This window comes from Oreochromis aureus, linkage group 11, assembly GCF_013358895.1.
Source record: "Oreochromis aureus strain Israel breed Guangdong linkage group 11, ZZ_aureus, whole genome shotgun sequence".
Lineage (NCBI taxonomy): Eukaryota > Metazoa > Chordata > Actinopteri > Cichliformes > Cichlidae > Oreochromis > Oreochromis aureus.
The window spans coordinates 22,153,545-22,170,851 of record NC_052952.1 but is presented as its reverse complement, the minus strand read 5'-3'; the positions used below and the strand labels follow the sequence as shown (position 1 = coordinate 22,170,851).

General features: G+C 42.6%; 1 protein-coding gene across 1 annotated transcript in view; it reads right to left on the bottom strand.

Moving 5' to 3' along the window:
* The window catches only part of LOC116323882 (glutamate receptor ionotropic, NMDA 2D), a 34,773-nt gene extending 18,903 nt beyond the window's left edge, over nucleotides 1-15,870 (bottom strand). The window contains exons 1-5 of the mRNA XM_039619549.1: nucleotides 15,847-15,870; nucleotides 15,572-15,778; nucleotides 14,314-14,580; nucleotides 10,859-11,187; nucleotides 9,583-9,697 (exon numbers count right to left, since the gene is read on the bottom strand). Of these exons, the coding sequence (XP_039475483.1) occupies nucleotides 9,583-9,697; nucleotides 10,859-11,187; nucleotides 14,314-14,580; nucleotides 15,572-15,778; nucleotides 15,847-15,870 (942 nt within the window). The remainder of the gene's footprint in view (nucleotides 1-9,582; nucleotides 9,698-10,858; nucleotides 11,188-14,313; nucleotides 14,581-15,571; nucleotides 15,779-15,846) is intronic.
* Nucleotides 15,871-17,307: the final 1,437 nt, after the last annotated feature.

Genomic DNA, 17,307 nt, shown 5'->3' with positions numbered 1-17,307 from the left:
AAAAACTTAGACAGGTCATATTCAAGTATTGTAGTAAAAGCTAAACTGACTTGGATTAATGTTTCAAGTAATTCAAACAAGCGTTTTCCAAATGTGTAACAGAATCAGTTCATGTAACCATTTTTGGAAACAGAATGTTCACTAATCTCAGAAGATAATTTGGCTCAGACCGCTGCTATCTTTAAGGCTTTTTTCAGGCCCATTTCTGGGGTTGTCTTTTTCACCAATCTGCAAGAAAGTTGGAAGCAAAGGCTGATTTTAATCTTGTATCTGGGCATCTGGTTGAAAGGCTGATAAAAATGTGTGACCTTGGCAGAGAAGCAAGAGGTGTAAGATGGCAGTATTCCAGTTCATTCATGAGTTATCTCAAATTAAGTCTTCTGATTGGTGAGGAGGGTTGAATTAACCTTAACAAGTAACAAAATATTTCAGAGAACTGTGTTAGAATCTCTCTCTTTCCCATTTACTTTATAGATTTATGTGTGTCCACGTCCATATAATCTGAAATAGAAATTCAGAGTATTTCTGTTAGGCTGTGTTTTATGCACCTGTGGACGTTTCCCAGTAGCACTGTGAAGTTTTCAATGTCTGACTGAAGACTGCGGCTGTACCTTTCTCCGAAATTCACGGCCGAGTTTCATTCCTGTCAGATCATGAATGGTTATTAACTTCCAGTTATTGGTCTGTTTTGCTTCTTTCCTGGACTTTCTTGAACCTGAGAGATTTCTCCGATGTCTAGCTGGCTTGAGGAGGGGCATGGAAAGGACTTCTCATTCAGAAAATACTGTTTATGCAGTTTAAGACAAGATTTAATAATGGTCTGCGCTACAGCTGAGAGTTTCTGTTTAAAAAGCTGCTGCTGGTATTTACTAAAGGGGGGCAGTGTTGATTTTCCAACTGAACAGAGATGTTTTTGTGGCTGTCCATGTATTTGTTGTTCTCTTTTTGAGGGCAAAAAATTGGGACTATTCATTGAGGCATAATTCACTGCAAATTATGCTGAATTAATTTTTTTTTTTATCGAGATGTCATCAAAACGAGCAAGGTTGATGAGCACAATGCCACAACTCTGCCTCTGTACTGTTTTAACTCGTAACTCCCAATTGCAAGTTTAGATCCCAGTCCCATATATTTGTAGTCCTCGATCATACTGGTGACTTGATCACGGAGGAAGAATCCCAGTACAAGTTACGCACATCGAGGTGCACATATTGGTACACAAACACGGCCAAGTTGTTTTTAAACAGTGAGCAGAGCGGACTGCAGTGTTTTAGGACCAAATGGTCACATTTATACACACAGACTAATTCACAGTAAAATAGTTTCTGCGTGTCTTTTCTCAGCAGCGGTTTTTAGAGCGCCTTAATATTTAAAAAACAAAAACAAACAACAACAAAAAAAATCAAAAATAAGCATTGGGACTCAGAGCTGAGGTGAAATAATAAAGAAATAATAAATAATAAATAATAAAAATAATATGCTATCTGAAGTTTATAATATTTACAATAATGCCTGCAGCCTCACACAGAAAATTACAAATGCAAGCAATTATGCACGCAGCACAGGTTCTTCTGCAGGTCAACAGTTAAGCACATGTGGTAGAGAGGTTTGTAAGAAAAAATCATTATTATTTTTTGCAATTGTGACCTCCGTTACTTTGCCCTACTTAATAAATCTGGGCAGATAGTACAGCCAGACTAAGAGCTGGGTGTATTTTAAACCCCAATCTATTCTTCTCTATTTTCCGGTTTTATTTCTCCGGTAAATATGAATTCTAGGTGTGGATGTAGCCCTACCAAAGTATCAAATAACTTTTAATTGCAATTAGTAAAGAAATGAAATAAATTTTACAGCAAGAAGCTGAACTCTAGTTGTGTTTTAATATTTAAAAGCAGAAACACCTAAACAAGATGAAGCCTTTACATTCAGTAGTTTGTGAGCCATACTATTGAAAGAAGTGAACACTTACTATAGAGTTTTGATAAAAATGTTTAGAATCAACTGGGTTTTTTTCTCATCCAAGTGTTAAATTTTGTATAAAAATGGCTGTAACTGCTAAACAATTAATGCAAAATGTTTGTAAAACTGTCATGGCCCCTCAGTCCTCCTGTTTCTCTCTGTGTTTGAGTTTCTGTGTCTGTGTTCATGGACGGGACTCATTGTGGTTCGCCTCTGGCTGAACACACCTGCTACCAGGAATGGAGCATTAGTGAAGACAATGAGGAACAACCCGTGCAACTTGGGCGGGCCGACTCTCCCTCGCAGAACAGCTCTCAGCTGGTGAGTGCCTTTATTTTGGAGTGAAAGGACATTTCATTTATGCCTGTCCTGTGCGCCCAAAAGACCGCGCTCGCAAGTAGTAGTAGGGATACTGGCGAGCGAGCAGTGAAATGGCTCAACCCTACCCAGACTCATGTTTCCAGCAAAAGTCATCTTAAATCATCCCCTCATTCTCTCTGGCAACAACTCAAAACAACTTTGTCTGTCTTCTTGAGGCCCCTCTCACTCCTCTCGTCGTTAGTCACACCTGGTTGAGACACCATAACCCAAACATAGACTGGTATAAAAACCAGAATGTCTCTTTCAAACATTCACTTCAGTGTCTCACTATGGGCAACGCTCTCTCAGCGTTGTCCTCAGAAGCTTCTGTATCAGGGGTGTCAAACTCCAGTCCTCGAGAGCTGGTGTCCTGAAACTTTTAAACGTGTCCCTGCTGCAACACACCTGAATAAAATTAGTAGGTCATTAGCAAGACTCTATAGGACTCGACTGCATGCTGGCAGTTCTATAGAGAACCTGCTGATCACTATCTGTATGTATCACCCTGGTATTTCACTGTTAATAAATGCACTCGAGTTGACCACTCTAAATCCTGCGATCCACTCTGCCCACTGTTCTTCACAAAAACCCCTTGAAATAAAGCTGAAAGTCTCCACTTCCATCACATATCGATGGCTGGATCCACTGCTGTGGTGTACAGAAGGTATCTTTGTCCAACAAATTACGGACCTAACTGTATGTATGCTTGTATGAAGTAATAGAGTACCTATTACATATTTCAACCAAAGGGCAATCTCAGAAAGCCCCTCAACGGAGACATGTTTATTAAATACACTTATATCTGTAGTTTTTGTTGGCTTGGATGTTTTCTGAAATCCTTGTATTACATAAATAGAAAAAAAAAAGACAGAAAAAAACAATCCAATGCAGCAACCACACAAAATAGTGGCACCAGATGATTGCAGCTACAATGAAGATCTCTTTGACAGTCTCAATAAAAACTGAATTTTAAAGGGGTCATAAAGGTAGCAGTTTGTGAAAGGCTGTAATGATATTTACTGTTAACAACTTATACTGGATGCTGCGCTCACTCACTCTGTTTTAGAAAACCGAGCCTTTAATATTCACTGTTATGTGGCCAATCTGTGGTTGTGCAAAGGGTGCAGCTGTTACTCACATACGTTTGCACTAATCATTTATATTATGTCAAATCAGACATTAAACAAAATAAGAACATTACTCATGGTAATGGTTCTGAGTAGAATGAAGCAATTAAAATCCATCTCCTGGCATTGATTAAATCTGCCAAAACTCACCTCTCTTCATTAAAATGACAAATTTCATTTCCCCCCCCTGAAAATAAAGCCTTCATGTCTTAAAATGCCTTAGATGCAACTCTGTGCTTTTAACTTATTTAATTTACATCATTCCTCAGCTAACTGCCTGCAGACCATCTCCACTCACCCTCTGCATCTGCCTTACAAATTCTCTTCTTAAATACATCATGGTTTACACAGCCGAAGTGCATGTTTTGTTAGAGTTGTTTAGTAGAGTAAAATGTGCTTAATTTATAAATCAGGATGTCCAAAGCACAGAGAGGATGTTGTTTCTGTGATTCAGAGGAAAGACAAAACCAAGGTTTGCATTCAGTTCCAGGAGTACACTAGATGATGCTAAGGCTTACTGTTAAAACTAAACAAATTTGCCATCACAAATAAAGCATTTTGATGGATTAACTCTTCTTGGGAAGCTCTTAATGCATTTAAGTTGTTGACAACTTAAGTAACGTTATCCTTACTTCACCTGTCTTTTCTCTGCTACATTCCTTGTGTGTCTGTTGTCTGTTTGTGAAGCAGAGCAGAGGAGGAGGACAGGTGAGGCACTTGTGGTGAAACAGAGAGCAGAAGACTCACACACTGAGCTGAAATTTTAAAAGGCGCCCTTAAACAGTATCACCCTTCAACTTCACAATGTCATTTATCAGTTAATATAGTGTCTTTCTGATGCTATACAAACTTTGCTCTGATAAATTAGCCAGATGCAGCAAGTTCACAGGACTGGTTTCAATTGGTTTGTTACATGTCCAGCCTCAACTCTGACTGCTTTTTTTTTTTAACTCATGACCCGGCTTCCAAAAATAAACGAATGAATAAATAAAACACCACATGAACAAGGTTAAAAACTTGACTTCAATCAGAGGTGCCATTAAGTTTCGGATCGAAGGAGGGCTTTACTGAGATGGGGCTAACTGTGCTGAGCTTAAATCCATAGCTTTAAGCTCTTGGACATTTAATAGCCTGAAGCCAAAGTTATTCATTAATTTGACTTTTTTTAATTTAAAAAAAAAAAAAACTGGCCTTAACATTTTATTTTTATTTTGATAATCTTACATGAAGCTATGAGACCACATTGTTCTGTGTCCACTATCGACCTGAAAATGTCTATCAAGCATCCTTTCACTAGTATCATCGTCGTCTCCTTCTCTTAGCATTATTTATATGCATGCAGCCTGGATGGACTGGATGCTTCCGCCTGGGATATTCACACTTCTTAAGCAGCACAAGGCTGAACCACACCCAGGAACAGTGAGTTTATTTGTGAAACTTCCTCTAGCTGCCTCTCTTGACAATTCTCGGCGTGATCACCCAATAAAAGTCACATCTAAGTGTCGTGACAAGTGAAAAAGACACAACATAATAGAAAGTGCACATGGAAACTGTAAACACATGCACAAACAGGAAGATGTGCCGTTAAACGCACACACACACACACACACACAGTCACATAAAAAAAGATAAGAAATGAAAATGTGAGTGCTTTAGCAGGCCAGTACTGTAAAGTTTGACAGCTTTGTGCCGCCTTCCTGTCTGTATAATGCGAGCGCTGGCAGAGAAGAGGAGGCGGTGGCAACAATGACTGTATTTCGACAGCACTTCGACCAAGGCTCCACAGCAGACATTCAATCAAAACACACTCAGGAAACGTAGAGAAAGCAGACAAAGCTTATGGGAGAACACATTACTTTCTACAAGACACATACCCGAAAGGCAAAAGTGCAAATGTCCAAAAAAGACCAGCCAAAAAAAATGTAAAAAATGAAAATTGCTGAATATATTTATAAGTTCGGGAACTGGGAGTCACTTTAAACTCAAACCTTCTTTAGCAGCTCTGATTGTCATTAATAAAGGTTCATTCTAGTAATCTGTCTCTCTGTGCTTTCCTCATATGCGAAACAAGCCGTGCCAAAGCTGGACAACCTTCAGTACTAGTCTGCAGTGTTTCAGCGTGCTAAGCTGGGTGCTCCCATGCTCTAGGTAATGGTGCAGTCATTGTAAAGAGAACATTAAATATTCAGGGAGAGCCAACAGCGTGGATGTGCATAATAGGCAGATGCAGGCGTCTTACCCTTATTCAGGGTTTGTGTGTGTGTGTGTGTGTGTAATACGGATTGTGCAAGAAGGGTGTAGGCATACTCTATGCTCTCTCATTTGTGTGCACATACGTATATGTCTGCATGTGAGCTCTAAGCATGTGTGTATGTGGGCGAGTTTCGCACCCTGGGTTTGCACAGATTCGAAGGACCAGCGCAGGAGCTTCTAATTGAAAGGGATTTGAGGGATATGGCAGGAGTCAGCATGTTACGACATGCTGAGACTGGACTCTGGTGGGCTGTTAAAACCAGCAGGAGGCTGAGAACCACCAATGTGTGTATTTGTGGTTGTGTGTGAGCATATGTTGGTGCATTGCTGTTTGTATTTGTGCAGAATTGAATCCAGTCGCAGAATTAATGTTCTGAGATTTTTGTGTCTTTATGCATGTGCAGTGTGGGAAAGAGAGGCAGGTGTGTGGATGAGAAAATGAGCCTCGCTCTCTCTCCTCTGACAGTGACGAGGGGAAAATCCCAGCACATTAAAGGGAAAACATCCCCAACAGGTGACAAGGCTTCGTATTAAGGATTCCTGAACAAATGCTGTTTTATAGAATATGCATGACACACCAGGCGTACAGGTGCTCGGTAGATGTGCACACACACAAAACAATGGTGAGGTTACAATCAGATGCTGATGAAGCCCAGAAACCTTCAGGACTATTTAAGTCTGATTTTCACTTTATTTTAGGAAAAAAATAAATCAGCAACTATTAATCTAAACAACATCAAGAAATCGCTTTCTGTGACTGGACAAAGAATAAAGTAAACGCACATGTTTAACTGCATTTTCATTTGAATAAAATTATCTTATCGTTCTACTTATTTTCTGTTATACATATATAAATTGACACATCTATAAAAACTATTAGAATTGCTCTAAACAGTAAATTCTTTTACTCTAGGACCTGGATGACATCAAAGAGTGAGGATATTTTAATTACACTCCTGTCGGGCACACAGCTCTAGTCTAACTTGAAAAGTTTGTTCACCGCTCTGAAGTACTCATGAGTTTTGGAGGTTAAGCAAAAGAAAATTTCATCAGCTAGAAAACTTTAAATTTAACTTAAGATAGAGTTTCGTTTTTTAAGGCCATCAACAGACAAAAGTCACACAGACTGTATACTGAGCTTTGTTTGTTCACAAAGCTCAGTATACAGCTGGATTTTTGCTTCACTAAAGATAAAAGACGAAGCGTTTCATCTAGGGGAATATTGAGTGAGAATGGCGAGATATAATTAACATATCACTGAAATGTTGATCTTAATGATCATACTGAATAGCCTGTTAATACACTTTCTGTAAAGACAATGGGAATATTTCAGTGTAGCTTTACTGCCCTTTATAATTCTAATACTTCTATAATTGCAGCTGTTACTACATGTATAAAAACCGTTAAATCTCAAGTCCGATCGTATGCAGACACATAGAAACATCAGTCAACAGCTACATACACTCACTATCCACTTGATCTCTTTATTAGGATACACATGCTCAACAACTCCTGCAAATATCTAATCAGCCAATCACATGACAGTATTTCAGTGCATTTAGGGACGTAGGCATGGTCGAGACGACCTGCTGAAATTTAAACCAAGCATCAGAATGAGGAAGAAAAGTGACTTGAGTGACTTTGAATATGTCATGGTTGTTGGCCCCAGAAAGGCTGGTGTGAGTATTTCAGAAACTGCTCATCTACTGGGATTTCCCACACAACCATCTCTAGGGTTTACAGAGAATAGTCCAAAAAAAGAGAAAATATATCCAGTGAGCAGCAGTTCTCGGTCAAAACACCTTGTTGATGCCAGAGGTCAGAGGAGAATGGCCAAACTGCTTTGGGCTAATAGGAAGGCAACAGTAACTCAAGTAACTACTTGCTACAACCAAAATATGCAGACAGCACATCTGAAGATACAACAGACTGAACCTTGGAGCAGATGGGCTACAGCAGCAGAAGACCACTTCTGTCAGCAAACAACAGGAAAGTGACGCTATAATTTACACATTCTCACCAAAATTAGACAATAGAAGACTGCTCTGATGACTTTTGATTTCTGTTGCCACGTTTGGGTGGTAGCGTCACAATTTGGCATAAACAACATGAAAGCGTGCACCCATCCTGCCTTGTACCAATGGTTCAGGCTTTTGGTGGTGTAACAATATAGGGGATACTCTCTTGGCAAAGGCTGGACTCCATAGTGCCAACTGAGGATCATTTAAACACCACAGCCTACCTGAGTATTGTTGCTGACCATGTTGGGCACAGTATGTCCATCTTCTGATAACAAGCTATGTCACAAAGCTTAAATGATCTCCAAAGTAGATTCTTGAATATGACAACGAGTTCACTGTACTTAAATGATCACCACAGTCGCCAGATCTCAATCCAATAGGAATGTGAGATCATGAATGCACAACCAATCTGCAGCAACTGCGCAATAGTATCATCATAACATGAAGCAAAATCTCCGAGAAATGTTTCCAGCACCTCGGTGAATCTACGCCACAAAGAATTAAAGCAGTTCAAGAGGCAACACACCTGGCACCAGAAAGATGTAACTAATAAAGTGTCAGGCGAGTCCATTTAGACATTGTTTTATTCCAAAAAAGGAGCTCATGATTAAATATTGAAATGTTTTTGCTGCAGTCCAATATTAATTTTTATTAGATTCATGCTCAAATATAAACTGATATCTGGGAACGGATTTGCAAAGTTACAGTTTTTTGTGGAATGGAATTGGTATTTTTTGGTAGGTTTACAGTTTGTTTCCAGAGCCGCCACACCAGAGAGTGAACGAGGTGGTGCTCATCAGAGTCTGTTCTTTGGGGGGGCAAGCAGAACGATGGCTTAAAGGGAAGGGAGCTAAAGCAGCTTGTTTCAGACAGTGGATGAACTGTGGGACTGCAGACCATGTTGAAGATAAATAGGGATTATTTTGAAACATGAATCATGCAACACTGCTCTTTTAGAGTCCAAGAATAAAACCTTTGCCACCAGTGGTCACTCAAGTCAATCCTCATAAACTCCCATGGCGATATGTTTCCATGCCCCTTCCCATCAACTTCAAAATAGCTAATTCAAGTCGCTAAACTGGAGCTCTATTGGTGCCTTTTGAAGCAATTTCAGTAAAATTATCAAATAATATGGCCTCCCTGTGGTCATGGGGGGAGGCCATTATTGCTTATTGGTCAAACCAAAGAAAACCAAATAAATAAAACATAAGAAATATTCAGTTTAAAGTGATATAAAAAAAAGCAGGAAATTTCATTTTAGAAGCTGGAAAGCGAGGATGTTTTGCTTAATAAGTGACTTCAAAAAAATTATAATCATCAAACTTGATGATGATTAGATGTTTGTCAATGCTCCGATCATTACGGAGTAATAAGTGTGTGCGTTTGTGCGTGTGTGTGTGTGTGTGCAAGCTTGTTTGTGGTATTACGTGAATGCACTTTAACCATGAAATGAACTGAATAAGCAGCATTAACCAAACAGGCAGAGTACAGCAAGTGTGCACAAAAACAAAGCGCAGTCAGATGGTCAGCAGCAGCCAGCTTCTCTCTCCTGAGGCACCAACAGCGAAATCGTGAACTTCACATGAGCATGCACCTTTGTGACCTGCATATCTTCACTGTCAAGTTGATGCGCCTATTACTGCAACATGAACCTCTTCTACTCGCTCGCATACTGTAGAGATATTATTAATTTTGCTCAAATCAGCAAAAAAAAGTTGCTCTGGGGGTCAGCAGCTAAGAGCTTTTGTTTTTTTCCCCACTTGTAGTCTCAAGACTGTCAACAAAAAAAAAACCACATTATCCTTTTACACCTCAATAAATCTGCAAATAAAAGATTCAAAGAAGTTATGTCATGTCCTTACATCTTCCCATCCACGTCCAGGTGTCCACGAGATGACGTCCAGGAAGGGGTTGGCCAGGTAACCGTCACTATTAAAAGAGTAATCTCGACCACCAAGCGTGATGTTGCCGAAATATCTGCATTGAAGAGCGGCAGAAGGGGAGAGGACAGAAAGCGCATAATATCAGCAAACGAATTAACATTCATCTTAAAGATATGAGGAGAAAAGAAACGTCGCTTGTGTCTGATGCAACAGAACGCCTGCCCTGCTCTCCCTTGAAACTAAATCACAGATCCTCTGTGGTGACAGTCAGGGCTTGTCTGTTAATCAAATGTACAGACGAATGATCAGACACACAGAATTGTCAGGATCTTTGAAGTCAAACAACTGCTGCTCTCGGCATCGGCTGCGGGCTCTATAGTTTGTCTGGTAATCACGCAGGACAGGCTTTCTAATTGTCTCCTTATGTCATCTTGCTGGCTTCAAAACACAAAATCTGAGAGCTTTTCTTTTTTTCTCTCTAATGCATGACAGAAAGCTTCATATGGAACAGCAGCTTGTAGTTGCAGACAGTGAACAGCAGGTAGCAGTGCAAAAAAAATGGAAACGAAAACATCTTACTGCTCTGTTCCTAGACATAATTTATAAACAAACAGAGGAGAATCCATTAATCATTTCCCAATAATTGCTTCACCGTTTGTGCTGAGGATCATTTACAAAAAAAATTACAGCAAATAAACTAATCAATTTCATGTTTGGAAACTACTTAGAGTACTCTCTCCATACAATATTGTGTTCAATGTGCACATAGAGTGAGATTGACTGATGTTATATATGAACCGGGATAACCACAGCCACCTGGGATACCTGTTAAGAGTGTGCTGCTTGTGCATTTGTACAGCCTACGAGGAATATATTAAAGCTAGTTCATTAATATACATGAGACATGGTCTGCTTGCTACAGATGCTGTGGTAATTTTGCCAACTCACAACTACACGCACCAACAACATCTATTTTGCATGGATGATAGCCAGCTCCAAATTCAGATATCCCCTTTGTGCCTGCTCTCTGACACTGAATTTACCAACTCCACCCATATATCTTCCAGCTCATTCTGGCGAAAAACCAGACCTCCTTTCATAGACTAAACCATGTTCCATCTCTATTTCTGTTCCTTCCTATTTCAAAGATTTTGTCTGGCGCTTGCCAGCTGTGTTGTACCCTCCAACCTAATATTTCTCCTCCTTCCCTCCTCATTTCTCTAGAGCTTCACTCTTTCCCCGATATCTCTCTCACCTCATCCTGCCTCGCAGTCTCTGGGTCTGATTGGCATCCGTCATGCAGTTGGTGACAAAGTTTGGCCCGCCCGTGGTTCCGTATTCCTTTCGCATCGCCACTGCCCCATGAGTCAGCACCGACACACCGCGAGCGATCCTTCGGCGGGGCTCGTCCCTCCAGCCCTGAGGCCGTACAGCAAATAAAGCCCGGGGCAGGTTCTCCATGCCCAAACCGGAGAGGGCTGGTCCCACAGCAAACCACATGTGCGAGGCTCCAGCTTGACCTGCGGCCCAGGCAGCTCGGAAAACCAGCTCAGCCTCCTCCTGGGAGCAGTACAGCAAACGTACCTGGAGGACAGCAGGAAGGCAGGGAGGGAACAGGGACGAGGGGAGACACACACACACATACACACTAGTGAGATAAGGAGGGGAAAGGGGAGACGTGGAGAGAGACAGAGGGTGGGAGAAGTAAGGGGAGAAAGATAGAGCCGGAGAAGAGGTGTACCTGAATGGGAGGGGAGGAGGTTGGATAAAAAAGGCCATATCAGCAAATAACAAGGATGGTGGATGAGGTAAGAGGAGCGATAGCTGTAAGCTGATGTGATAAGGTGTATGGAAGTCGGGTGTAAGACTTCAAGAGGGATGCAGGTGCTCTAAAAACAGGGAAGACTGCAGGGCAGCATGTGATGTGTGCTAAGAGGTGCGTAGCAGTAAAGGTCAGTGCTTGATGAGCTTAGGCCTAATGAAACAAGTTACATTTATGGTTAATAAAAACAGAAGTAAAACAAGGAAAGGAAAAAAAATCAAACAACTATAAGCAGTGGAGCAGAGAAGCAGCAAGGAAGAGGTGGGGATCTAGAAGAGGAGGAGGAGGAGGGGTGGCGGTTAAAGTCCAAACACACCTGAGGGAAAACAAGGGGGAAGAGGTTAAGCTCTGACATGTTATTAAAAAACAGGATAGAGAAAGACAACGGGAGACAACCAGGGCAAAATGAGCGGATGAGGAGGATAGTCAGAGATGGGAAAAGAGAATAGTCGGTCCTTGGAGATCAAAAGGGGGGAAGGAGGGTTAGAGAAGAAAAGCAAAGGATGATATTTTGGTGAAATCAGTGCCTGGAGAGATAAGAGATGTTTGTGAGAGAAGGGTTTGGATGATTGAGTGGGGCTGGGAAGAAAGAGAGAAAAAAATATTAAAGCTAGACAGAAGTGACACGGGATGAGCGCTCTGCTGCAAATGCTGAGGTAAGGTGGGATGAAATCGACAGGGTTTTTAAGGGGTTACTGGGAAACTGGAGAGAGAAGGAAGTGGAGAGAGGAAGTAGAATCTGGAAGCAGGAAGTCAGAGAAAGAAGGTGAGGGCAAATACCAAACAAGAAGTGAAGTGTTTAGAATAAATGAGGAAACCAAAAAAAAAATAAAACTACAGCTTGAAAAAAAGAGACAAAGCAGAATTGAAGGGCAAAAAAGAGAAAGACAACTCTTTCATGCAATAGGAGGGGGGTGTCAGGGAAACAGACTGAAAGCACATTTTGAGAATTGCGCCTTCATTGAATTTTGAACTGTAATGGCTTGGCAAAACAATCCTGCCTGTATGCCAATAAACCTCCAGTGAATTAGGCAGGGAATGAGAGTGACAGAGGAGGAGGAGGAGGAGGAGGGAGACAGAGGGTGGAAGACAGAGATTGGGAGACTTAATTGAGAAGGAAGGATGAAATCAGCTGTTAAAAAAAGACACACAATAACTAAAGATAGGAAATGAGGATGAGAAACACAAAACAGACAAAAAGAGCGAGATGAGGACAGAAGGAGCAGAAGAAACACTGACAAAGCAGAAGCTGGAAGAGGAATGGGACAAACGAAAGACAGCGAGAGAGCTGAGCTGAAATTGACCCAGACCTGCATGGGGCCATCTACAATGTGGAAGACATTATCATAAATGTAGCGCAGAGAAAGAGACAGAGAGAGAGAGAGAGAAGAGAGCACGCAATGCAAACACACAAAACATCACTAGCCAATCACGAGCATTTATTAGCCCCCGCAACAGAGAAAAGCTCAAACAAGGGAGCTGTCATGAAAAGCAAGGTTAAAAAGCAAGCTCTCCGTATAGGCAACTCGCCGCAGGCGGTATGTTAGATTAACAGTGACACCAGCTGAGTGGAGCCTAAGGAATCCAATACACATGCACACACTTACAGACACAAATACACACACGCGCACACACACGCAGAGCTGCAGTAGCCATTCTGGGACATTAGCGATGACATTGAGACCCAGACTAAACCGAGCCAACGGTAAGCAGATTCTGCGGCCAGGAAGACGTGCAGCAGGAGGGATGTACGACTGAATGAGTGGTAGCCATACAGAGATGGAGGTGAAAAGCAAAGCGGCAGAGGAGACTGAGCTTGTCTCCAGGCAAAGAAGCACAGGAGGGGAGGCAGAGAGGGAGAAAGGGAGCTTTGAAGGGGAGGTGGGGTAGGCATAAGAACACGGACATTAGTAACGAATCTGAACAGGAGGATCATGGGGGTTAAAAAGGGGGCTTAAGAGAGGTTGGTGGTATAGAAAATGTGAGTGAAAGACAGCGTGATGAAAGTGGATGTATGAAAGAAGGTAAGAAGGGGCGAGCATACAGTACAAAGGAATGAAACGTGTCAGAAGTACAAAGCAAAACCACAAATCATCCTGGTCAAGATTAATAAGTCGAAGAAAATTTGAAACATAAGCTTTAGCATTGATTGATTTTCTTGTAATATTTGGATATTTTAAGTTAAAGCCAGTTTAGGTTTAAGCCAAAATAAAGAGAGTGAGAGTTACATAATGGGAAGCAATTGTGTAGCATCAGCTTGTTAATGAATGAATTATGAATTAGAAAAAGGAAAAAAGAAAATCGGTTACGGTCATTTTCTTCCAACAAGCAGCTGCACACTAACTGATCGCTCATTACAAACTCATTCTGTGCAGCTAAATATTGTTTTTTTAAGAAGATAAACAGTCCTGTTTATCTTTTCTTCTTTTTTTTTTACAACCCAGTTTCTATTCATACAGTAACGAGTATGACAGGCTGAAATCACCAAAAAAAGAACACGACATAAGACATTTGTCCACTTTTTTAACCTTAAAGCTTCTTAAAAGGAAAACGGGTGAAAGCTGTACGATAAGTGCTGGATTTCTTCAGCGCTCCGCGCCACCACAGAACATACGATGCCACACAAAAGCCAGTCGGCAAAGTCAGACCGACTCGTGGTTTTTTGTTGTACCGCTGAACTCTTTATGCTTTGGCAAGATGGGAGGGGAAGAGAAGAACAGAGGGATAGAGGAGAGAGGGGAGAGAGAGACGTGAAGGGACAGAGGGAGAGGTGAAGAAGGAAGGAAAAAGCTGGGAAGCCACCTGTCAGAAAGGGGGCCCCCCAATGATAGTCGCAGCACTTCCTCCCCTTTCCTCCCCCTCTCCCTCCTCCCTCCCCCCTGTCTCACCTGCGCCTCGTTCTCCTTCAGCAGCCTGCGTGTGCGTGCCCCCCCAGGGTCGTCGGTCACGTTCAGGATCACCACGCTCTTCTTCTCCCATCCAATGAACGAGCCGTCCGTTAGGCCCTCCACCACTGACAGGAAATCCTGGTAGCCGTGGTGGCGTGTGGACACCACGGAAAAGGAAGTCCAGTCGTACTCCTCCAACACCTCAAAGATGACTTCTAATTGGAGTGCGGTAGAGGAGCTGAACTGGAGAAAGACGGAACCTGATTCCTGATTTGGGGAAGATAGTGGCAGATGTGGTTAAAAATCTCACTGTGAAATTCCCCCTCTGTGTCTAAACTGTAGCTGCACTAGCATGAGTAACTAACAAACAACATTTTCACAAAAAGAACTACAATGCTCTGGACTGCTCCATCTTTATGCACAACATCGTGGCATCACGGGGCTTGTAGTTGTTACAGAGCAGCAGCAATCGCGCCGCCGCAGGGCTAAAACAGCTTGGATTGTTGCACGAATTCTCCTATGACATCCAGAAGGGAGTGTTTCTAAAAAGTCTGTGCAGGAGGTGGGAGGGAATGAAGATTAGGCAAGGGTACAGCTTCAAAGGAAGTTCATCAAAGTGCTACAATTTAATTCCTCAAGAGTAAATGGTTAAAACAGTTATTTGTAAGCACAAATGCACTGCTTTTTATTTCTTTTTCCCCCTGTTTGGTGATGAAATTTGGCACTAGTTTTCTCTGATGCATACACAATCATGTAATTCAAAAAAAAAAATGTACAGTCTGCACACACATATGCACACACATCCTTACTCACTGACATACACACTCGTGTCTGCTCACTGCTTCCCTCCCAGAAACATCACAGGCATAGCAATAGCCCCAGTTGGTGCCATTTACAGATCAAACACTGTAAAGTTTCTGCAGATCAGTGACCCTGACCTTGAGCTTGCCCTCCATCCCGCAGGCACTTCCCTGGCACCTTTTCTTCACAAACAGGATGTGCAAAGTTGTGACATTGTTGTTATGGGGATATGAGCAGTTTTCCCTTTATAGTCCATTAAAAATCCGAGATGCTTCAGTGTGCAACACATCATACTGAGATTGTTTTACCTGCTTTTTCCTCACAATTGCAGCTACACAATCTGGGACACTGGTCTCTTTTATATATTTTTTTTTAATTCTCTCCTCACTTTATCTCACACACACTCAAGTCGCAAACACCTCCTCACCCACCCCAATTACAACCTCCCTCCTCCTACCTGTGGCATCCTCCCCAGCCCCGCTCCCCCTCCTACAGCCACTATGGGCAGTCCTGTTTGTGCAGAGACAAACTCCAGCATGGGGGCCAAAGGTCCCCAAGCTGTGCGAGGGGGCCTCTCCTCTTCATAAACCAGACCCTGCAGGGGCCGCGCCGCCAACAGCTCACACAGCTGGGACAGTACTGTCTTAGGACTACTGTCATTCACCTGCGAGATGAAGATAGACAGAGAGAAAAAGAGAGTGGGTCAGTGTGTCTTGACTTTGCCTTACTCACAAAGAAGGTGTCTGTAGTATTCATGGCATGTCTGGCTCCTCATACAAGTTGTGGTCAAGGAGCAGAGCTCCCTGCTCATTCAGCAGGGCCTATACACACAGCAGCAATGTGCTGCCTATTCAGCTAAAATAATGAGTGATTATGAATAATGGATCGTCATTGTTATTCCCCTCCTTCAAGTAAGGCTGAACAAGCACTAGATAGAGGAGACAGTGTCTAACCTGTAGCCAGATGACGTTAGCAGAGCCCCACTGGGTGACCACGCTCTCCCCCAGGGAGCCGTACACCCGGCCAAAGCCGGGATAGAGCACCCTTCCCCCAGGCCCTGCCACCGCCGCCTCCGCCTGCACTGTCGCACCGGCGTGGATCACGGCGATGTTGAAGTTCATCATGGCCCCTGCATCACGCTCCCGCGGACTCGGCCGGAGCAGGAGGTGGGGGGAGGCGTCCACCAGACCTGCCCACTCTGCCAGGACCAATAGGAGAGAGAGAGTAGGTATGGCGACCATGGCAACCTGCCGAGGGGGGGAGGCAGATATATATCGCACTAAGAGAGGGTGCCTGAAAGAAAGAGAGACAGCAAGGAGAAGAAAAAAAGGAGGTGAAGAAGAAGAAGGAAAAAAGCAAGAGCAAAGAGATTAAGTTAGACTTTTCTATCATGCCCAATACAGAGGACATCAAATCAAATTAGAGAATAAAGAACAACTGAAGAAAAAGAAGAGGGCAAGAAGGACACACAAAGTAAGAGTTGTAGAAGAGAGAACGGGGGGAAGAAAAAGAGTGAGCAAGTGATCAGAGACTGCGTACAGTCGACTGGGAAACAAATTCTGAATCCAATCATGAGGTATTGAAAGTTAGTTTTGGCTGGAGAAAATACTGGACGAAAGATGCAGGATAACAAAAAAAAAACAATGAAGGATGGGAAGGAAAGGAAGACAGAAGATGAAATGGGTGCTATTTAGGCTGCAGGCTGAGGAGGAACAATAAGAGGAAAAATAGAAACTGGCCGTTAGAGAAAAGGCGGGTGAGAGGGAGAGAGAGTTAATAGCAGACAGAGACAAAGATTGGGGCGTAGGTGGTTATTGTGCTGCATGAATGATAACAACAATTAAGATAACTGTAAACACACTCGCCCTCACGCGCAACCGCGTCCACACGCATACACAAGCATGCGAGCGTTTGAAGCCACGCAAACATTCCTGAGATAAATTCATAGCAGCACTGCGCCTGTAGAGCACCTTAATGATAGAGAGATATGAGGGTTAATGCAGTATGCACGACTGTACGCGCACGCATCCACGCAAACAGCCACACAGAAAGATAATGACTACCTGGGAGATAGCAGGGTTAATATGTGCACACACGCACACTCACACAAAAAAAAACAAAACACAGCAAATCATTTTCAATTTACTCCTGGTGCCAGCTGCCCTCCCTCCCTCCCTCCTCCCTCCATCCCTT